The sequence below is a fragment of the Phoenix dactylifera genome, unplaced genomic scaffold (genome assembly GCF_009389715.1).
Source record: "Phoenix dactylifera cultivar Barhee BC4 unplaced genomic scaffold, palm_55x_up_171113_PBpolish2nd_filt_p 000356F, whole genome shotgun sequence".
Taxonomy (NCBI): domain Eukaryota; kingdom Viridiplantae; phylum Streptophyta; class Magnoliopsida; order Arecales; family Arecaceae; genus Phoenix; species Phoenix dactylifera.
In genome coordinates, this window is record NW_024067814.1 from 12,525 (window position 1) to 35,958 (window position 23,434).

General features: G+C 36.6%; 2 protein-coding genes across 8 annotated transcripts; both read right to left on the reverse strand.

Annotated features, from left to right (window-relative positions):
• Window positions 1-1,866: 1,866 nt before the first annotated feature.
• LOC113463606 (ribosomal biogenesis protein LAS1L-like) lies at window positions 1,867-4,658 on the reverse strand. Of its 7 annotated transcripts, none has more exons than XM_039118472.1 (4): window positions 4,279-4,657; window positions 2,864-3,144; window positions 2,330-2,625; window positions 1,867-2,184 (listed from the first exon to the last, which is right to left on the reverse strand). In XM_039118472.1, coding segments are annotated over exons 2-4 (393 nt in total). In that variant the 5' UTR covers window positions 2,960-3,144; window positions 4,279-4,657; the 3' UTR covers window positions 1,867-2,183. The 7 variants fall into 7 exon arrangements, 4 of the variants coding, with proteins under 4 accessions (XP_038974400.1, XP_038974399.1, XP_038974398.1 ...); XM_039118471.1 differs by having other exon boundaries at window positions 2,864-3,147; XR_005508061.1 differs by lacking the exon at window positions 2,864-3,144 and having other exon boundaries at window positions 2,330-2,659; window positions 4,279-4,658.
• A 7,482-nt stretch (window positions 4,659-12,140) lies between these two features.
• Window positions 12,141-14,243, reverse strand: LOC120105744. Its single transcript, XM_039118469.1, has one exon. It carries the CDS (start codon window positions 14,241-14,243, stop codon window positions 12,141-12,143), a length of 2,103 nt encoding a protein of 700 aa, XP_038974397.1.
• Between the last annotated feature and the right edge of the window lie 9,191 nt (window positions 14,244-23,434).

A 23,434-nucleotide genomic window follows, 5' to 3' on the forward strand; every position in this document is an offset into this window, starting at 1 on the left:
TGAACCACGTATTAGAGTCTGGCAGCCTCCCAGAATATGTTCCATCCTACCAATTGATCTTCATATGAGGTTTGAGATATCTTCTTTCAGGCTTTCCTGGCATATCTTTCAGTGCAACTGCGCTTTTTGAGTTTTGCTGGTCTTCCATCATATGGATTGTTCTGAAGAGATCTCTTTATGGATTGGTTGTATCCTTTTTGTTCAGATAGTTGGGAGACATAAGATCCTCTAACTACATCAATTATATATAGATTATAATAAAAATCATTACAATAAAATAATAATGAAATAAGTATGTTACAATCATAATAATAATAGTTATGTTTCAGTAAGGGATTAGAGTAGAGTTTTGAGTTAAACTAGGAAGTGTTGCTCATGATTTTTGAGTCCAATTAAGAGTCATAGTTTGTATATTTTTCATCCAGATATGTTTGACAAATCTTTTGATTGGCTTGAGAGTTCTTTAAGTGGGTTTATGCATTATGAGTTTAATAACATATTTAATTGATTTATGAACAAAATTGCTGTCATGGTGGATTCCATGGAGCCCTACAGGTGACCCTTTAGGTCCCTCATGCTCTGTCACTTCCATTAGAACTGATGTTGAATTGAATGGGGTTTATGGAGAACTATACATTGATGCTACCATTTCAATGATCTATTGGTACATTTATTATTTGTCTCCAGTTTTAAATATTGCTATCGTAATTAGTGAAATTAACCAGCTTCTCAAATCACATCCTACCACAACATATGAACATTTGAATAGAGCTGGAAAATGTCGTGCAATCACCAAGATGGACAATGAAATGGGTACAACCGTACAAGCAATTCTTGAGCTTAATGTGATCCGAAGGAGGAAAAGAATAAGTTGAAATCAAGACCTGAAACACCAATTGATTACATTTCCTTTCCCTTAGCAGTACAAGGGAGCATAAGTTTGGGAAAACACCCCCAGAGTCACTCAAATTAACCTCAAATGAGAGGCTTCGAAGCAGATCATGGTCAGCTTGGCCCAAAAATAACTTGAGCTGGACCTAAATTGAGAGATATCGCCAATATCACTCGGGAGTAAAAGAGCCCCATTTCCAAATGTTCTCCATCATTTGAAGGTGGGAACTGACCGAGGGAAAGGGAAGGCTGCCTAAGGAAATTGGCTTGCGGGAGATAAGCTTGATTTTTGATCAGTTAGGCTAGAAAATATCATTCTAGCTAGGTAAACCTTCTCGGTCCTATAATCCCTTATTTTTTCAAAAAATGCAAGTGGAATTTCTTTTTTAAATTGAAAAGATCATGGGGAGATTTTGTCAAATGAGAACCAAACATTGTTTGAACACAGAATTCATGCATTCACTACAAGAAAATACATATTCAGCGACTAAGATTCTAGTTGCCGAATAGCCATATTTGGTCGCCGAAATCTTTCCGCGACTAGCATATCCTTCGTTGCCGAACCCTAGTCACTGAAAGGTTTTGGCGATCAATATTGTGTGGTCCCCTAAGGTACACCAACAACGACCAACGTTTGGTTGCCAAAGAAAATTATCAGCGACCAAATCTGTTGTCGCTAATTTCAACGCTGACCAAATAGCTGGTCGTGGAAGGTTTATACTCCGTTACAAAAAAAAATGGTCACTGAATATCTATCTTCCCCCGCTAATAGTTTAGTCGCAGAATGTATTGGAATGCATTGGCAACAAATATTTTTGGTGGCATAAAGTATTAACCTGTATTTAATTAACAATTCAAATTATAAGCTTAATATTTATTTTTGGGCTTGTTCCAAATCCTGTACAACCAACACAGCCTATCCAATATCCATATTGCACAATACATTTGCTCATCCAAATAGAAGTATACACAATGTTGGAGAATCCATAATCATTCATTATAAATATCATCATCTATAAGTCTAAAGTCAAGCATACCTATTAACCATACATCAAAATGTTTCATCCATACCATATGTTAAGGTGATAATCATCACCAAACACATCAAAATGTAAATTAAAAATCCCAAAATATCTGATCTTGCTATTCATCCAAACAACCATCATGTAGACAAAAATAATCTTATACCAAAAACTGAATTCTGCTTGTAGACAACTCCACCATAATCATCTGAACAAAAGCTATCCATATACCAGAAACTAGATTTTACATGCTCATAACTCCACCATATATCTGAGAAAGCAAAAAAGAATACATAATTAATAACCACATGTGAAAAATAATAAACTTAAAATTCAAGTATAAGTTCACAATGACATTTCGCTTAATTTGGTCCAAATCTCTAAATAACCTACGTAATATAAATGAGAATACATACCAACGAGTATTTGTACCACCAGTTGAATACATGGCCCCATCATGATGGATAGATGACTTGTGCGTTTGAGTCTTTTCCTTTAAGAACTCTGTCACCAAACTTGTAAGATGTGCAATTTGCTTCTGTTCTTCCTCTCGTTCTTTCTTTTCCTCCTCATGCTCTCTCCTCTCCTGCTCCAATTGCCTCCGCAACTCCTCACGCTCCATCTTCATCTCCTCCATCTCAGCTTTAAGTTTCTGCAACTCTCCAATATGGTCTTGTGACACACGACTAGGTGTGGAAGAAGATGAAGAATTCTGTAAATTCAAGGTTTTCAGAACCATTAAACTCCTGCTGCAAAGTGTAATTTAGATTAGCATATAGCCACTACATAATAAGAAAACTAGAATAACTGTCAGATCTACTTGCATAAAAGGATTCCAAAAATATACTTGCAGCAAATTGTCTATTTTACAATAGCCAAAACTATCCCATAGACTGTTTCACAGGCAGTTCACTAAAAATATAGTCAGTACGTATTCAAAAACATATTACCTGTATAGTCATTGTTGCAACAAATGACCGAGATCCTGAATAATGATTATACTCAAGCTTTTTCCTATTCTTTTTGCCAGCTTTTGATCTCACCATCAAAAAAATACAAATTAAAAATCTAAAGAAAATATTATGATTGGCTACCTTTGGGGCATTAATACCACACAAAGCATTCCACTCATCAAGTATTGGAACAGAGAGCTTTTCTCTGCCATTCTGGGCAATGAGCTTATCAATTCCTTTCCCAACTGTCTTACCCCGCACGCGCTTTGATGATGAACCTACTAAAATACTTAAATACTTTAGGCCATAAGACAAACCTGCTAGTGATAGACAAAGAGAACGTAAAAAAAAAACACAAAACCAGAAGCGGCCCAATATATTTGGGAGCCTAAGTGAATGAGACATTTTTTTATAATAATAATAATAATAATAAATTTTAATAAGTACAAAATAGTTAAAAAAATGATATGAAAATAGATAGCTGTCAAGTATACTATTTCAACAAAGATGCATGAATCTAACAAAGATAGACAAGTCTTCAGTTTAATATAATCCTTGAATAGAAGCATGAAAAAATATAATCCTTGAATAGAAGCATGAAAAAATATTTAGTTTAAAAGAAGTTCCATCCCACCATCTCCCATCTCCCCCCATCTCCCATCTCCTCTTCGATACCCAAGTTACACCACAGCACGGCAACCCTTCAACAAAAGAATCTCCACCCTCTAAGAAGTCCATCTCCAATCCCCCTATCTTTCTTCCCGATGGCCCAGCTGGATCAGGAGTGACGTGAGGGAAGGAAAACCAAGACCAAAACCAAAGTGAAGTCCATCTCCAATCCCCCTATCTTTCTCTCCTCTGTTTCTCTCCACCCAAAACAAAACTAATATCCCCAAATCCCTCGTCGCTCTCTCTCCCTGCCGGCCCAAGAGAAAGCCCTTGCCCCAAATCCCCTTCGCCTCCTCGCTATCTCTCCCTGCTGCCCTGACGAGAAGCCCTCCGCAGTGCTGCGGCGGCAGCGAAGGAGGAGGAGCCCTCCGCGGTGGCTGCGGCGGCAGCGAAGGAGGAGGAGCCCTCCTCTTCTTCTTCTTCTCCCGCCTCGCCTCCAAATTTCCCGACAACCCCCGACGACCCCCGGCCACCTCTCCCTCTCCCCTCTCCCTCTCCCTCCCGGCAGCGGCCTCTGCTAAATTCCCGGGTTTCTGGCCGCCTCGCCCCCAAATTTCCCGACAACCCCCGACGACCCCCGGTCACCTCTCCCTCTCCCTCTCCCTCTCCCTCCCGGCCGCGGCCTCTGCTAAATTCCTGGGTTTCTGGCCACCTCGCCTCCAAATTTCCGACGACCCCCGACAACCCCCGGCCACCTCTCCCTCTCCCTCCCGGCCTCTGCTAAATCAAGTTCCAGAACGTACCTTGGGACGCTTGCTGTGGATGCCGAAGAGATGAGCGAATGGCAAACGGGCGAACGGGCGAGGGCGAAGTTCGGTGAAGGCGACGTGCGGGTGAAGGCAAGGAGTTAAAGCGGAATAGAAGAATAGAAAATTAGGGTTTATTTGGTTTCTCACACGTCTCCATACTTTTCTCGACTAAATTTTTTTTAGTTGCCGAAGGTAAACCTTTAGGGATCAAAATTTAGTCGCCAAAAATTTACCTCCAGCCCGCATGAAATACTGGACTTGCGCCAACTTGGTTTTGATTTTCCGTGATCAAATATGCATTTAGTTGGTGTAGGACAGTCATTCAGTAACTAACAAGGATGCGTGCAAATTTATTTCTAAGCGGATTTTCAATCCTGCCCGTAAGATGTCCAAGAATTCCATATATTTCTTAGCGGATTTCCGTTCCCACGTCCGCATGCCGCGTATCATGTCGATCCGTATATTTATTTGACAAGGAGTCAAGCACCGAGCTCGAACTTTTAAAATTATATTATAATAATAAAAATAAAAAAGAATTTAAGTATGAAGAAAAGTTGTGGGATTGAGATTCAGTCGAAGAGACGAGGATATGCCTAAGTGAATTAAGGTGTTAAACGGCACTGTTTGAAAATAAGCAGTTTTTTTTTTTTTTGAACTTAGAAATTAGCATCTTACAGGGGCTAATACAACATCTTTTGGTTTTACGGGAACCTTCCACTACCAAAAGTTTGGTCACTAAAAAACTCAAACTTTCTGCCCAATTTTTTCATCGGAAAAAGCCGCCATTCGTAAAAATTTTCCTGGACTAAATTTTTTTGAGTCGCTGGAGGTGAACCTTTAAGGACCAAAAGTTAGTCGCCAAAAGTTTTACTTCCAGCCCGCGCGAAATATTTGACTTGTGCCAACTTGGTATTGTTTTCCGTGACCAAATATGCATTTAGTCGGTTTAGAACAATTATTCAGTAACTAACAAGAATGTTGGTCGCAGATGGCTTTATTTGCAGCGACCAAACTTTAGTAGCCAAACGTTTTACTTTCACCCCGCCAACTTGGTTTTGATTTTCCACGACCAAATATGCATTTAGTCGATGTAGGACAATTATTTAATAACTAACAAAAATGTTGGTCGCAGATGGCCTTATTTGCAGCGACCAAACTTTAGTCGCCAAACATTTTACCTCCACTCCGTGTAGGACAATCAATCAGTAACGAACAAGGATGTTGGTCGCAAATAGTCTTATTTGCAGCGACCACTACTCATTTAGTCACCGAAAGTTGTTGCTGAAAGTGTATTTTCTTGTAGTGATTAGAGCATGAATTCGAGATCATAATTGATGATTTTTAGGGTTTTAAGTTGAACCCCAAAACCTCCACATAAAAATTGTGCAAACCCAAAAATAACCCTGGCAACACCATACCAAAGGCACTCCATCAATATCTATTGATATCCTCCGGAACTTTTTTTTTTTGGCACATCCTCAGTATGATGGGTAGCTCATCCACCCACCCCTCAGCAAGCCCGCTTACCTCAATATTTCAAACTTCAGTTGTAACTGAGAGAAACTTAAGTTTAACTGCTAAAACAATAGAATATATGATGGAAGACTGACCAAACTGATTTGAGCATGTGGAACAAAAAGTCAAGGACACCACAATTAAGGTTATGACTTGAATGCGTCCTGAAAAAACGGACTGGGAAAGGGAAAGCCGAGAACAAATCTTTCAACAGCAAAAATCTGTTTATCGTTTGGGTATATAAATATAACAAAATACAGGTATATGTTTATTTATATGTATTAGAGTTTTGAGTAGGTAGTGTGAATGGGAACAATCCTCAAATATAACTAGGTAAAATGCACATGCATATATGCATGTGGAACTAATAGCCAACCAAAGAAAATATATATAATTAGTTCCGTTACATCCATATTGCCCAGTTATGCAAACCAAGAGAGGGTGAATTGAACTTTTTGAAAACTTTGAGTAAAATATAGCAGAATAAAACTCAATGAGTCAATATGAGCTTCAAACAAGTAATTAACAAGAGTAAATATGCAAGTGATCAATACAGATAATTTATGCAACATGAATGTAGCAAAATTTATAGTGATTCGATGCTAATCCTGCACTTACGTCTACTCTCCAAGACACTTTTTTTTGGGAATTTCTACTATAATCTTTCTAAGACTACAATCCAATTGTTTTATCCCGGCTCACGATCAACCCAGTTGATTTTCACTTTCGAGCCTATTCCCATGCTCAATATAATCCAATTCAAAGTTTGGATAGACCTTTTCCCAAGTTTCAGTCTCTAAAACTTGTCACAACAGAGTATAAAGAATAATATGTAAACACAATAAAATACTGCTCCTTAAAGATAAATACAACGAATAAATTGAGCTTTGAATCAGTTGGTTAGCTTTGACTGAACTTGATTGCGCTTCACCAACTCTCTCAGTTGTAGAGGATGTGAATTTTCAGCTCTCAATAAATGCACTTGAATATTTTTTTTTTGAAGCTCTCTTCTTTTTCTTGGCTCAATTCATTCTCTTTCTCTTCTCTTTTTCTTTTTTTTGGTGTTCTTATGCATTTATACTATTTAGGAGTGGTTGGAAGACTCTCTTAGCCATTAGATAGGTCGAAAGAGCCGTTGTGAGTTAAAAACGAATGTTCTGATTATAGAAAAACTAGTCATTACTGTTGTCAGGCATAGAGGGGTCGACTCGATGTTTTTAGGGGTCGACTCATTATCTCTAAGAGTGTACTCATGATCTTCAGGTGTCAACTCAAACTAGCTATTATTTTTGCTGCACTCTACCTTTCTCCTACGACCATTATGGAGTCGACTTTTTTAGTTCAGGAGTCGACTCGTCTAGTGACAAGGGTGAACTCGTTATCTTTATGGGTCGACTCTTCAATAGACTGAATTTTACTGCTCTGTCTTTTCTCCATGGTCATTTCGGGGTCGACTCGCTTGCTTATGAGGTTGACTCCTGTTTAATTAGAGTAAGCTCGTATTCTTCATGGGTCGACTCACCAATATGGCAAAATTTATAGTTTTGTCTTTTCTCTATGGCCATCAGGGATCGACTTGTTTGCTTTTTGGGCCGATTCTTGTCTAATTGGAGTCTTCTCGTGTTCTTTATGGGTCGATTTGCCAATATGATGAATTTTATAGCTTTCTGTCTGCCTTCTGTGACTGTTCTAGAGTCGACTCGTGATCTTGTAGGGTTGACTTGTGAGGGTATATCAGTCTGTATTAGTGTGTGAGGATTGACTCATTACAATCTAAGGGTTAACTCTTGAGCAATTTAGCAATTAAGCGACCATTGGTTTCCGAATGGACATGATAGCTTCTTTTATCGGCTGCTTATGCCGTAGATAGCCCAAGTCGGAATTTTCAGTATTACTATGTGAGCATTGAAGGATTGCTTCAATGTCTTTTTGAAGTTGACCATCTTTGTGTAGAGCATTGAATAATTAATCTTCATTTGAGAGTTACTGAAGGCTTTCTTCTTGGTTTTCTGTAAACATTCAATCATACTCAAGGCAACTGATTAGTGAACTTTTTACTTAAATATTTTGTATCATCAAAATCAAACCTTTAGGATCGATAGTCTCTCCCTTTTAATGATGACAAAACTTTTGAGTTCCAAAAAAAAATAGTATAAATAGAGACAACATCTTTTGAAATTGAGTTAATAATTGTAAAATTTACTTTTACTCTTGTTTCAATTTACTTCTACCACAAAGTTGGCTTTATAAGTAGTTCGCCTCCTTTTTATGTATATATAGAATCTTTCAAATTACCATTTTTAGAGATATCACTACCAGAAAACACGCGTATAGTGACGGAGATTCCCGTCACTATACCGTGTTTCCGGTTACTAATATGGAATTGGTGACCGGAGCTCCCGTCACTGATTTGGTTACAAAAACACGCGTCACTAAATTATCAGTGACGGCGGAGATTCCCGTCACTAACTCCCGTGACAGAACCGCCGTCACTAAGCCGTTACAAATTCAAGAATTAAAAATTTAAGAAATTATGTATTTCCCGTCACTATCTAGTTGCGGAGTTAGTGACGAAGGTAACTTGGTCACTGATTTTGTCACAGAATGCGGTCACAAGTTTGGTCACTGATCTGTCACAACCTTTAGTGACAGATTTAGTCATCACAGACATGGTCACACATTTTGTCACTACATTTGTCATTAATCCCGTCACTGACCTAGTGATAAGTTTACCGTCACTAATTGGTTACAAACGCGCTGAGCAAAATCAATTTTTATTAACCAAAATCCTGTCACTAAGTTTATGACTGCTCGTCACAATACTTGGTAAACAATTTAGTAACCAAAATTTGGTCACCGATCACAATCTAATAACCTGGTACATTTGGTACATTGATTGGCTCATAATAATAATAATAATAATATCATTAATAGCAAAGGCATTCAACATTACGCAAAAGTCATTTTAAATGTCATTCAAAATTGGCATCAACATGTCCTGAATCCATCAAAATCAAAGTCTAAAAATATGTCATAAAGATCAACAGAGATTTCATTCCTCCTAAGAATGCAAGGACCTATCATCTAAGGCAAAAACAATCATAATGAAGCATGATCAGTAGAACCAGAATCACCATTACACCCCCGATCTGCATGCCTTGTTCCAAAGCCAATCTCTTCTCTCATCTTTTGAAGAACCTCCTCTTGCCATTTTTTCTTTTCCTGCTCAAGAATACGTAGAAGGTCTTCATGAGTGTACAGCTCTGGAGCTTGACTTGTAGAGGTGGAAGAGGATGATGATTGCCCAATAATTCCAGTGAGATCCTCTAGGGGACTAAAGCCATAGACATGGCCATGAGTTGGGACACCAGTTGCCTCAAACCACAAGTCATAATCACGTGGAGGAGCATCTGAGGTGGAGGCATCACCATATTTTTTGGAGTATTCAGCTGAATACTTTGCCTGCCAGTTGATTTAAAAGAAGAGAAAAACATTATGGTGGATCAAACAAGAGATAAACATGAGCAAGCTCAATAATATTTATGAATCATAAAAAAATTATACTTACCATGACAGCTTCACTTCTCTTATCTACATATCCTCCCATGCCTTGCTTTGTCTTATGCGTCCGATTAAAAGATTCAACTATTGTTGGCTCCCTACCTAACTTTAATTTCTACAAAAGAGAAAAGAAAAAAATCATTAACATATAATGGGCTAATTTAAGATGATTGAACAATAATATAAAAATTATTATAGAAATCTAATTGAATAAAGATATGTACCAGTCGTTCGTCATGATTGACAAATGCGATTGATCCTCCACAGTGTTTAGAGATGCTACCATTCTTCATGGTGTTTCTATTATTTTTGTTGGCTTCTGATTTCTTCTTCCATTTTGGGGAGATCCAAATATCAATTAGCTTATTCCAATTTTCTCTAGAGATCCAATTAGGGGGTTTATCACGGGCTTTATTTAAATCTCCTTTTGCTTCCAAAAGCTTTTGGCTTCTGACCCTCCCTAATGAGGTTGTCAACTGTCGCTGACAATGCTTGTCCCAAACTTGATGCACATGATGCAATTGTCCTGGAAGAATTGTGTGTATCTCCTAACAAAAAAAAGGTCGCAAGTAATCAGACTTATTAATTGGCATGTGTAACAAGGGCAAAAGTTAATGATAAGAAATATAACTTAATTACATCACCTCAAATTTGTTCCACATTCCAACTTTAGCATGTGTAGGGACCTCCCTCCATGACAACCACGGACCATTGAAAAATTGGCGCATGATAGCAACAGCTTTGTGACTGACCTCATAATCAAGAAACCTGCAATTTAAAAAATATTTATTAGAAAATAAATTAAATACTTTAAATGCAACAAACACATAAATTCAAATTAGTGATATAAGAAAGTGATATTTTCATACATTCCTCTTGTGCACCTAACAATCACTTTTCCATTTGCATCAACAGGGGCTTTAAGGGTTGGTTCTCGGCCATTGCTTTGTCGTGGATCAATCCCAAGTTCATCATTCATCTGATCCTCATTCATTATATCCTCATGATTTTGCACTGCACCATTCATTTCTTCATCGTTTATTTCTTCATTTGTATCCACCTCTTCAATCATGTCCCCATCAGGAATGTAATCATCATCATCATGACAATCCTCGACATGCTCAGGCAACCTAGAAGGTTGAGAAGGAACTTGAGTAGCAGCCAGTATTAAAGCTGCTTTTCCATTACCTCTTGGTTTTCCTTTTTTCTTGGCCATAACTGCACAACAATAAAAAGTTGTAGTTAGTTCACAATGTAAATGTCAACAAATCCAATCAAAGTAAAGAACAATCAGTGGACCTGTTGCTTTCCCTTTGCTCTTTCTCATGTCTGCACAATTATAATTTATAAGTCTAAAATTAGTTATATTAGCATTCACAAAGTTGCATGTTGTATTTTAATCTTCCTCAGCCTCATGCTCCTCTTCCTCGGTTTGTTCATCTTCAAAATCTTCTTCTTCATCCTCAAAGTCCTCTTCCATTTGGTTAGTTGTCAACTCAATTTCTGCTGCATCAATATCTTCTGCATCTCTGTTAACACCAACCAAAATGTCTGGATCATCAAGCTCATCTGTCATCGAGATTGGGGTAGGAATCCTGTGGTTTTCTTCTTGATAAAAATCAAGAAAATTTTCTTCTGGCACACTAGGAGTGAACCTACCTCTAGCTTTTGTCTTAATTACTGCCCACCACAATCTTCGATTCTTCTTCTTACCTGGGTAACCAGTATAGAACACCTGATGTGCTTGTTGAGCTAATACAAAAGGATCATTGGTTGGAAGTCTTAGTTTGTAATTGATCTCAACGAGGCCATGTTGAGGGTGCACTTTCATACCCTTGTCTCTATCATACCAGTCACATTTGAATAACACTACTTTATTACCAACCCCAAAATAGTCTAACTTGATAATGTCAACCAACATCCCATAATAGTCACTCTCAAAGTCATTGTAACTGCTTCCCTTAATGCACACACCACTGTTGAAGGTTCTTTTATCCTTTCCATATTCTTTAGTGTGAAATCTGTACCCATTCACAAAGTAGCCTTTATAACATTTAACTTTATTCCCAGGGCCATATGATAGGTCCTTTAAGCGCCCATCAACATGATTTTTGCTGTCATTAACCTAGCATGATAAAAATAATATCGTAAGAATAAATCAAGAGAAAGTCTAATTTATTATTATATTTATGAATTATGTACTCACATATGACCTAAACCAAGCCGGAAACTCCATTTCGCGACGTCTTTCCAAATCTATTTGGCTTATATTTGGACAAGATTGCCGGATATAATCATCAAAATACCTACAACACAAAAGCTAGAATCACATATATTGTACTCCATATGCATTTTTAAGGATGATTATAATTAAGTACTTGTGTAACTTACTTTCCAAAAGGTTGAACCTCCTCACAATTCAGAAGAACATATAATTCAGCAGCATTAAACTCCTGAGTAGTTAAATGCCTTCCAAAAGGTTTCCCAAAAGGCCGACCTTGATGAGCAAAAATTGATAGACGATCCACGAGATCAAACTCCCCTTCGTCTTCATTACGGAGAACTTGATTTAACCTCGTTTGTATAGAAGGCTCAAAATAATGCGAACAGAAAGTTGATATTTCTTCTATGATGTAAGCCTCGACAATAGAACCTTCAATCGATGCTCGATTCTTTACCTTCTGCTTTATATCATGCATAAGCCTATAAATAAGATTAATACGTTAATTTCTCAAATTTAATAGATACAAAAAAACTATTTAATAAAATTATAGAAATTGTTACCTTTTAAAGGGGTACATCCATCTGTACTGCACGGGCCCTGGTGCTGGCAATACTTCACGGAATGCAATTGGAAGCAATCTCAGCATGAAAACATGACAATCGTGACTTTTTAACCCGTAAAACTTATAATCATCCAGGTTAACACACTTCGATATGTTTGAAGCATATCCATCAGGGAGTCTTAACCCTTTCACCCACTCGCAGACCTCCATTGCTTGGTCTTTGGACAATACATAGGAAGCTGGAGGCTTAACTAGCTTTCCATTAACAAATTGAATCCTCAACTTGGGACGCTTGCAATACAGCTCTAAATCTTGCCTTGCTTTCACATTATCTTTAGTCTTCCCTTTTACATCCATACAAGTGTAAAATATATTGAGAAACACATTTCGAACAATATGCATGACATCTAAATTGTGTCGAATAAGTAGTGTATGCCAATAGGGCAACTCCCAAAATATGCTCCTTTTCACCCAATTATGATCTTTACCGAATCCAGGAATGGTGTGCTTAGGAGCTTTCGAACCAAAAGTTACATTAGGCAAGGCAAAGACCCTATTTTTCAACTCCTCACCAGACAGTCGAGGAGGTGGGGGGTCTGTCTCTATTCTACCATTGAAGAAACCATCAACTTGGTATCTGTATGCATGGTCCATGGGCAAGAATTGACGATGGCAGTCAAAAAAAGAAGTCTTCCCACCATGTTGTAGTGTAAAAGTTTTTGAGTTCTCCATACAATACGGGCATGCCAACTTTCCATGTGTACTCCATCCTGAAAGCATGCCATATGCAGGAAAATCGTTGATAGTCCACAATAAAGCTGCCTTCATTTGAAAATTCTCTTTTCTAAAAATGTCATAAGTGGTGACCCCTACTTCCCACAATATTTTAAGTTCATCAATCAAAGGCCTAAGCAAGACATCGATACTTTTGCCGGGGCTCTTAGGTCCAGAAATGACTAAACTTAGAAAAATGTAGGGTCGTTTCATACATATTGATGGTGGAAGATTGTAAACTGTTACGAAAACTGGCCAACAGGAATAAGGACGAGCTGATTGGCTAAAAGGGTTAAAACCATCTGTACATAACCCAAGTCTCACATTACGAGGCTCGGTAGAAAAGGATGGATGAATGCGGTCAAAGTGCTTCCAAGCCTCCCCACAAGCAGGATGCACCATCTCATCTGAATCACCTCCCTTTACATGCCATGACATGTTTTCAGCCGTTCTGCTTGACATAAAAAGCCTCTGAAGTCTTGGTGTTATTGGAAGATATCGCAACCTTCTATAAGGAACATCTTTTCTCCTACCACCACCATCATTTCTTCTGAGTTTATATCGAGGATGACCACAAATAGTACACTCAATCAAATTCTCTGTTTCCTTATAGAATAGCATACAATTATTCTCACAAACATCAATACTTGTATACTCCAACCCCAACTTCCGAAGCATCTTCTTTGATTGATAGAAATCAAGGGGCAGCTTCTCACTTTCCGGCAACATATTCTTCACTATTTTCATGATTCGATCATAGCAAGATATACTCATATTAAATTCAGACTTGCAATTTAATAATTGAGTAATAGCAGATAACTTAGAGTGTTTTTTACACCCTTCCCATAAAAGTACTTCTGTATCTTTCAACAAAGAATAAAAATCTGCAGCATCCTTATTTGGCTCTTCCTCATGATTAACTTCAAGTGCACTACTCAAATGGAGTTCCTCTTCTAGACCCATAGCTTCCATCACCATGGTTCTATATTGCTGACCATGTTCACAACCAACATCCATTGATGTGGATGCTTCTACTGCACTTGTACTTACAGGAGCAACTGCACCAAGTAACTCCCCATGTGCAAACCATGTTGAATACCCCGGTGTAAACCCCTTTCTCAACAAATGAACATTGACCATATCACGGTTAAGAAATTTCTGGTTGTCACATCTCATACAAGGGCATCTAATCTTATCACCACTACAATACTCTAACTGAGTAAATGCAAACTCAAGGAACCCTTTAACTCCATCACAGAACTCAGCTCTTATATAACCATTTTCACTAAGTCGGTGGTACATCCAATTACGATCAACTGACATAGTTCCTCTAGAAATCAAAAAAATAAAACAACATTAGAAAGCCTAGAAAATATTAAAAATCGGGCCATTAAAAAACACGAAAGGCAAGATCATAAAAAATGTAAAAGAAACAAAAACTGGTATGATATTTATGAAGATGAGAAGTTATCATAAGAATGACAAAAATAAGTCATTCAATCTTGTCGTAGCATCATTGACATTAAAAAAGCATTCAATCTTTATAAAAAGCTGAACATAACGAATTAATCTTTACAAGTTATCTCTTCATTCATCTAATACCAGCAATATTCAAAAAGCATTTAATCTTTACAAAGACAAGGAATACAAGTCAAATCATCCAAATTTACATATGGAATACTATCTGCTTCACATAGAACAAATGTCAATATACATGATCGCCTCTGATGCTAGGAAAGCATGGCACTTCTTAGCAAGCTTTTTTGACCACCTTCTTGATTGCACACTAGAAATAAGTCACAACCATGAAGCAACACTATTTTCCACCACTTTCCATTTTTTCTTGCAGATGAACAATGATTGTAGAAATGAATAACATGACGAAGAAATTAAAATCCATAAACTTTACAGAGTCAAGTTAAAGTTTTGAGAAAATTTTCAAAAATGTAAACCAATGTCATAAGAAGCATGACTGGCATGCTTTGAAGTACTATTCAACAATTATGAAAATAAATTTTGCAAGTTGATGAAGAATCAATAATTGATACTCTTTTTTAAGTATTAGATCTCTAATCGGCCCAAGTTTGGTGCTTGACGAATGATATTCATAGGAAAGCTCAAATATATCACAATATACAAAGATTAGATTTCCTACAAGGGTCCAAGTAAATAAAATACATTCAATTATATTACATTAAATTAGAGGTTACTGTAGATTCAGATTTAGGAGGAAAAAAAATTGCACCAATGATACACAACTCTTCCCTTAATATTTTCACATGAACAATAAAAAAATGGAGATTAATCATTGAGAGCTAATAGTATCGGACCATTGGAACCACAATATCTGATGTTGAAACTCTTGAAACAAAGTACTACTATAATCCTTGGCAGCTGGAAACACAAGCCTTTAGTCAATGATTTCATCAGTTTTTCAGTTGAAGTTGTTTCAAAGAGTGAGATCTGTTTATTTAGAAGAACCCCCAAGAACATATATTCTCTAAATCCTGGCTGCTTCATATTTCTCAAAAAGAAAAAAGGGAAGAAAAAAAAAGAAATAGTTGCTGCTCCATGTCACAACATGAGATTTTGCGGTTCCAAACTTAACAGACACTATTAATCAAAAAATTCGTCTGCTAAAACGAAACATCAACAGGGAATTAAGGGAAACAAACCCTGCTTCACCACAGCATCTCAAAAACCCTGCTTCACCACAGCATCTCAAAAACCCTGCTTCACCACAGCATCTCAGAAAGGAGATTAAAATGTATACATTTACATCCACATTTGGAATCTTGGATCATGTATATAATGACTAGATGAAGATGAACACAAAGAGATGTAAACACAGGATCATGTATATAATCGAAAGGCACGGCGATCAAGCGCGGCGCCGGATCCACAGGGGGAGACCCTCGGTAGGTTCCTTCCCCCTTCCTCTTCCTCTTCTTCGTTTCTTTTATTTTGTTATCATGGGGTAAAAGGAAATGGGGTTAGGGTTTACCTCCGGGAAGAACCGGTTCTGAAAACCCTAGCCGACGAGCAAGAAACAGGGGAGCGTCGACGGGGTGACGTAGCCGCGATGATCTCGTCCCGGGCGAGAAGGAGATGAACACAGGCGCCGAGCAAAGAGACAATGAAACCCTCGGTAGGTTAGGGTTTAACTCCGGGAAGAGATCCTAGCCGACGAGCAAGAAGGAGGGGGCGTCGACGAGGTGATGTAGCCGCAATCGGGAGGCGTGATGTTGCCGTGGTCGCCGTTGGCAAGGGAGAGCCGGAGAGGAGAGGCCGGAGGTGGAGGGGAGGAGAGGAGATAGGAAGCCGCGATGCCAAATCCCTAACCACGCCAATCTTTTAATCGAGACCAAATGCTTCGAGTCCCAGGCTCACCCTGTCACCCAGCTCCAAATCGGGACGGGACTGCAAGCCAAATTTCATATTGAATTATTTTTGGACTAAGTCGGTGTGCAAGCCAAATTTCATATTGAACTATTTTTTATCTATAAGGTTGATTGGAAGAAGGCTGATTGGACGGAACTTGCTGGAAAAAATATTTTTGAACTATAAAGCATGGTAAAAAAAATTCGAGACCTTCTTCCAAAATCCAATCCCATTGCAGGAAAGTTGCAATAGGGGTACAAATGGGTCATGGCCAACACCATGAGATTTGAAAATGAGAAGAAATTTGAGTTTTCTGGAGAGCGTTTGGAATTTGAGTTATCGAAGAAATTTGGGCGAAACGGCGGGCATACTTAGTTTCATGTTGGATTTTCCTCCTTTTATCTTTTTTTAATTTAGATTTACTCAAAAATAATATTTTTAATATTTATGGAATTAAAAATTAAATTTGGTGACGGAAATTTTTGTCAATAACCTGTCACCGCCAAAAATAATCTTTTAAAAATTTATAAATACTTGGGTTACGATATTTGTGACGGCTGAATTTGTCACTGCGGGGTTGCAATTTCGGTTATCATTTTGCTGACAGATATCCCGTCACTATGATGGTTACTAAGGTTTGGCGCCCATCCTACCCGCGCATTCTGTGACCGGTCTGTCACTAATCGGTCACTAAGTTTACACCACGGTGACCAAATTTCTGGCGGTCACTAATCAGTCACAAATAGTGACTGATAACGGTCCGTCACTAATTTCTCGTCACTATACGCGTGTTTTCTGGTAGTGTATTATATTTACTTGTCTTGCTTCCATATCTCCATAAACAGTTCTCTCATTTGATAACATCTTACAAAGCCTTCATTGGTAGAAAAGTCTGTGTTTTTTATAGAAAAACTTGGAGTGAAGGCTATCAACATTACGAGGGAGTGTTAAAGATAATACGAATATCAACACTACCGAGTCATAGCATGTTCTTGTTGAAGTTCAAGTTGAGTTCGAAGTTGATTCTAGTAAAAGTTTGGTGAGGTCAATGTTAGGGCACTATTAGAATGCCTTGCAGAGTCCATAGTTGTGTCCAAGGGGAATCATATAGCTTCTAAACAGCATTGAAAATAAACTCAATGAACCTTCCTATCTTGGGATATTATGTTGTTTATTTAGGGAAAGGTTCCACTGTTAGTATATTTTTATATGGTAGTATGACAGTCAGAGTCTAACTTTTATTCGTTCCTTTCCAAGGTAGTCTCTCCTTAATTCTATGTAAACCCATGTACTATGACAAATCAAGATAGAGTAAATAAGAAAAATTAGTTTCTTCTCCGCCGTGTATCTACCAACTTGATCAGGTGCCTTCTTTTATCCTCCCTCTCTCCATTTTATATTATTTTCCACCTCTTATGTGTCGGCCTTGTCCACATTAATCAGTATACACCATAATAGTATATACGTATTTATGCGTATATATACTAGTTATAATTTTAGATAGAAGTTGTTGGATCTTATATCCAATAATCCACAGTATTAGTTCAAGATTGAAAGTTTGTTTATTTTTGAACTTATTAAATTTTAATTCAAATTTGAACCAAGCTTGGAACAAGCTCGCTTGGTTCAAGCTTGAATTGATTTCTAGCTTGATTTAGGATTGTTGCCCAGTAAATACAACCCAAGAGGGGGGGGGGGGGTGAATTGGGTCTTTTAAAACTTTTAAGCTTCTTTTAAAACTTTTTGATTAATTATGCTAAGTTGTATAGATGCACAGTGGAATTTAAACTTAGCAACAGTTTGATTTATTGAATGAAACTTGATTACGTAAATTGAATATGCTTGCAACTAAAGGATGCACGGATAAGAGTTAAGCAAGCAATTTATCTAAGTAAGTAGGTGAGCAAGTTAGACAATGACAAAAAGCATCACAAACACAACAAACATATAGTGGTTCGGTGCACCCCAGCACCTACATCCACTCCCCAAGACCTCTTGGGAATTTCACTATAATCCTACAGATTACAGCCGGTTGTTTTACAAGCTCACAACCCAACTTGTTGTTTTACGAGATCACAACGAACTCGGTCGGTTTTCACAGGCTCACCGACTCGAACCAACCGATTGTTTTCACGGGCTCACAATCCAACCCGGTTGGTTTTCCCAAAGGCTCACCAACCACAACCTTACAACGTTGGTTTTTCCCTTTGGCTCACCAACAAATCTTAACCCCTTGATTCAATCCCTTGATTGAATCAAGTTACAAGATATTAGAATAAAGGTTTAAAACAAATCAAAGCTTCTTAAACAAGCAAATATAACAATATAAACAATAGAACCCGCAAGAACCCTTTTAGCCGTTGGAAGCGTGGGAGATGATGGTTCTTCCGATGTGGATCGCGTTGGCTTGAATGTGAGCTTTGAATGCCAAACGGGAGAGAGTAGTTGAGCACGAAATCTGTTGGAAAACTTGAAGGCGCTTGATTTCTTCACTTGAATGCACTAACTCTCTTGAACCTCTTTTTCTCTCTTCTCTCTTGAATGATCTTGTATTGGGTTGGTAAGAAGATGTTGAGAAGCACTTAAGAGGTCCCTTTTATAGCCCCAAAAGCAAATATAGCCGTTAGACATAAAAAAGAGACGTTTGAAATTCAAATCAAACCTGAAAAAGTTGTTAGTCGCGTCCCAGGCGCTCCGGGGACGTCTCCGCGCTTTACGGGGACGTCTCCGCTTGTTTGCGCTTTTTGCATGGGGACGACTCCGCTTCTTCGGGGACGACTCCGCGCTTTACGGGGACGTCTCCGCCGTTATATCTCCGAAAAACAAGTCTTCTGGAATTCTCTGAGAGAGTCGTCTCCGCTATCTAGGGGACGACTCCGCTGGTCTGCTTTTTACTTGCGGGGACGACTCCACAGGTACCGGAGACGTCTCCAGACGTGCCAGTTCTTCCTGTTTGTGCCAGAGACGTCTCGGAGACAACCCGGAGACGTCTCGGCTGTCCCTGAACTTTTTCTTTCATCTCAAAAATTCTTCAATAAGTTCTTAAAAATCATGGGAACTTGCCTAGACATTTCTTAACAATATTCTTAATTAACCAACTGAAATCCTCAAATAACTTGTTAAGATAAAGGGAATTATGCTCTAGTGTTTTGTATTCATCAAAATCCATTAGAGGGTCAACAATCTCCCCCTTTTTGATGATGACAAAACTTGGAGTATGTGCAATATAAAATATATTGTGTTCTAGGACTAATGCATAGCTAAGTTACATAAAGTAGAAAACATAAATATTTAAAACATACTTCATGATAATGCTTTAGATTTAATCAGCTTAACACAATCAACCTATTTCAGTTTAAGCTGAGTTGGTATTCAATATAAAATACAAAGCATTATGAGCATATACTTAGATATTTCTCCCCCTTTTTGACAACATCAAAAAGATAGTGGAACATTAAGCACAAAGATAAGAATACTCAAATATTTCTTTTTCTTATTGTACTCTGATTTGCATGTCAAGTTATTGCAAGAATATGAATCATATAACTCAAGGCAATAATGTTAGAAAAAGATTAATGAGCATAGATCAGAGCCAATTAAGATAATTCCAGAGCAGAACACATCGAATGTGATTTCAAGAAATTTTCTAATTTGATACCACAGATAGTTTTCTAATCAAGTGTAGGTGGAATCTTCCTTAGGTTAATTCAAGAAGTACCACAAATGATATTCAAGGAAAGCACGAATGGAAATCTGACCTCTCTTCAATAATAAGTGGGAAAGCTTGTTCATTTAAGACCTTTTGCCCAATCTATTAAGTATTTTATCAATAGGAGAGCAATTCAATTGATTTTCAGAGTAAAAGATCAAAACTTATATATTTGAAAGACATATCATCCTGTTGGATCATTAATTCTTAATGACTTCAAAGTTCTTTTATGATAATAAGAGCATTGGGGCACAAATACCAAAATATGAATTCATGCAATTTTTGATACATCTTAGAGCTCTTTTAAAGACTTTCTTTTATTTCTTTAGAGAATAAGCACAATTTGATACATAAAATAATGAATTGGCACAAAATTGAAGTTCTAAAGAGCAAGCCAATTAGGACTCATTAGTGAAGTTCAAAAATAGATTTTCTAAGAGATACTCAAGAAAATTTAACACATTATTCTCCCCCTTTTTCATTAAATTAGAGGCTCTTAAAATTTGCAATTTGGTTCAAGAGTGATGCATGAGATATACTAACCAAATAACACGCCTCAAGGTGTATTATAAAGATTTTCAGATTTAAATTTCAGATGATACATATTGGAGAGTATTAGGATCACTTTTCATTTAGTATTCTTTCCCTCTCCTTTAGTTATAGATTTATGCGATTAAGTTCCATAAGATCTTTCCTTCTGAAATTTTCTTTCTCCCCCTTAATTGATCATTCCATTTTAAGAGTTTAGAATTTGTAGATAATGTTCAATAAAATTGTCAATCTCAAAAATATGTTTTCTATAAGTTTCAGCTTATTTTCATAAGACTCAAGGTTTGAGATAAGACAACCTTTATAGAACTCATCTTAAGGTATAAACTTATAATTAAAGCATGTATTGCAATATAAGGATGTTCATCAAAATCAATCCATAAAAATCAAGGTATGCATCAAATTAAAGTAACTTTAGGATAAGATATCTAAAGCTCCCCCTCAAAAGATGCATTCCTCTTCAATCATTCTTTTCTTTTGTTGAATTTCAGATTTTAATGACAAGCGTGAATAAAACTGAAATTCTATGTTATCGAGAATGTAGAGTGATCAAGAATTATTCAAAATTTATAGCAATCACCCTTTTTAATCTTTTAAGCACAAGTTATGCTTTTTCCTAATCTTAGAGAAAATGTATAGAAATATTAATCAGAAAATGATTCATTTGTAGCTCAGTTTCTTTCAAAAACATTTACATTTTCTTTCTTTTAAGAATCATTTGAGTGAGCTGAAATATTTCTAGCTTTAAGATCATTCACTCTATATATATATTCTGATGGAAGTCTTTAAGAATGTAGGAGAGAAAAACATATAGATGATCATTGAGGTATATATATTTATAGAACTCAATTTCTTAATCATAGTTTTTCACCAATGTATATATGAAACACAATAAATCTTTTTAATATCAAGATAAGATTATATATTTAGAAATTTTTGTTTGCAATCAAAATCATCGAAAGACACATCATTTGGACCAATATTAGTACACTTTAAAGATAAGAAATGATATGTTTCGGATGCGTATCAGAGCAATCAACCAAGGCATCAAAATTTTAATTCTATTTTTCTTATATTAAGATTTTATTTAGAAATCATATGAGTTTAAGCTTTTATACAAAATCAGATTCTGAATTTCATAAAGATTTTCAATAGAGCCTTTCAAGGTCATAATTTGAGATATGTATCTTCCACATTATAGCTCATCTTAAATCATTACGATTGAAAACTTATATTTCAAACATATAAGAGCATATTCAGAATCTTTGTATTTAATGTGAGTTTTGGTATGAATTAGCACATTATATACCAAAGTTAAGCAAGTTGAAAGATAAAACAAACTCAATTCATTTTGCCTAAATAGAGATATCCTTCTCTTCTCCTTTTTACAAATTTATTTAACTTTCAGATTTTAACGATGATTGTGAACGACAAATCTGAAATTTCTTTTCAATAAAACCAAACACAAGATGTTATGTAGTATTTCAAACATTCAATCAAATTGTCCAAGTATGAGGCATTACAAAAATATTGAGAACCCATAATTCAAGACATCATGCCACATGCACAATATATTATGTGTTAAGTCATGCATTAAAATAATAAGAAAAAGAATGTCAAGGATCAAAATCAATTCTTTTCAAACAAACTCCCTCTATATAATTTTGCACTGATTTCATCATTAAAGTGTGTTTTCAAGTGATTAAAAATTTGACTTGATTCTTCTTATATACTTTCATTTACTTTGTCTTTCATTTTTAACTTTCTTATGCTCTATACTCTATTTGCTCCCTATCCAGTGGAGTTGGGAAGGGGCACGAGGTACTACCACTAGCCTCCCTCTTGTGCCGTCCCTAATATGCCCTACACCGAATAGTTGGGTCAAATAGTGCCGGGTACTACCACTAGCCTCCCCATTGGCACCATCCCTATGATGAGCAATATAGAAAGGTTAAAATGTTTACTTCAAACTCTCCCTGTTTAAGTGTAATTAATTATGGATTTTATCCCTTCCAAAAGAATGCTCACAAATGTTCCAAATATATTATGCTTGTTTTGTTTTTCCTCAAGATTGAAGTATTTGCCTTTACTTAGATTTTACTTCTCTTGAATAATATCTATTTTCTTTTCTTTATCTCTCTCTCTTTTTGTTATTCTCAAGTAATTTACATGAAAGAGCAGAATAAAGAAATAATCTTATGTGTCATATAGATGTATATCATGCAAACAACATTTTCATTATGCTCAAGTATTCATAACTTCTCACAAGTTATTTTACATCAAAATTTTAAGCATATACTTGTGTATTTCATGGTTATGATATAGGCAAAGAAATAATTTAGTTTGGGCAAACTATGAAACAGTTTCTAAAAGTATAAGTCAGTCAATACACACATAGACATGATATCAAAAATTAATAATTAAAGAATATAATCATGCCATAATAAGATTTAAGTTATTGACTTTGCTCAATTAATTTATGAGAAAGGTATCTAAAATTACCTATTCATTCTATATTCTTCAAGCCAAACTAGATTTCTTATGTGTGAACTTTTGGCTGAAGAAGATCCTCTCTCTTGTTTGCATGTGAATGTTTATTGTATCTTATGTGGAGGTTTTCTTCAAGTTGAAATCTCTCATTTTCTTGCTTAAAGATCCTGCATTATTAACAAAATTCTTTTCTTTCTTGAAGGAAAATCATTAGTTTCTTCAAGATACAAAACATTCATACATATATTTCTTAACTAGATGACTCAACGTACGATATGACAATAATTGAGTGTTGAGTCATTTTACTCAAGAGATTGCCTAAATATAAGCAAGCATATGTCACTTGAACTTAAAGAGATAGTTTCATTAACCAAGATGGTTCAAA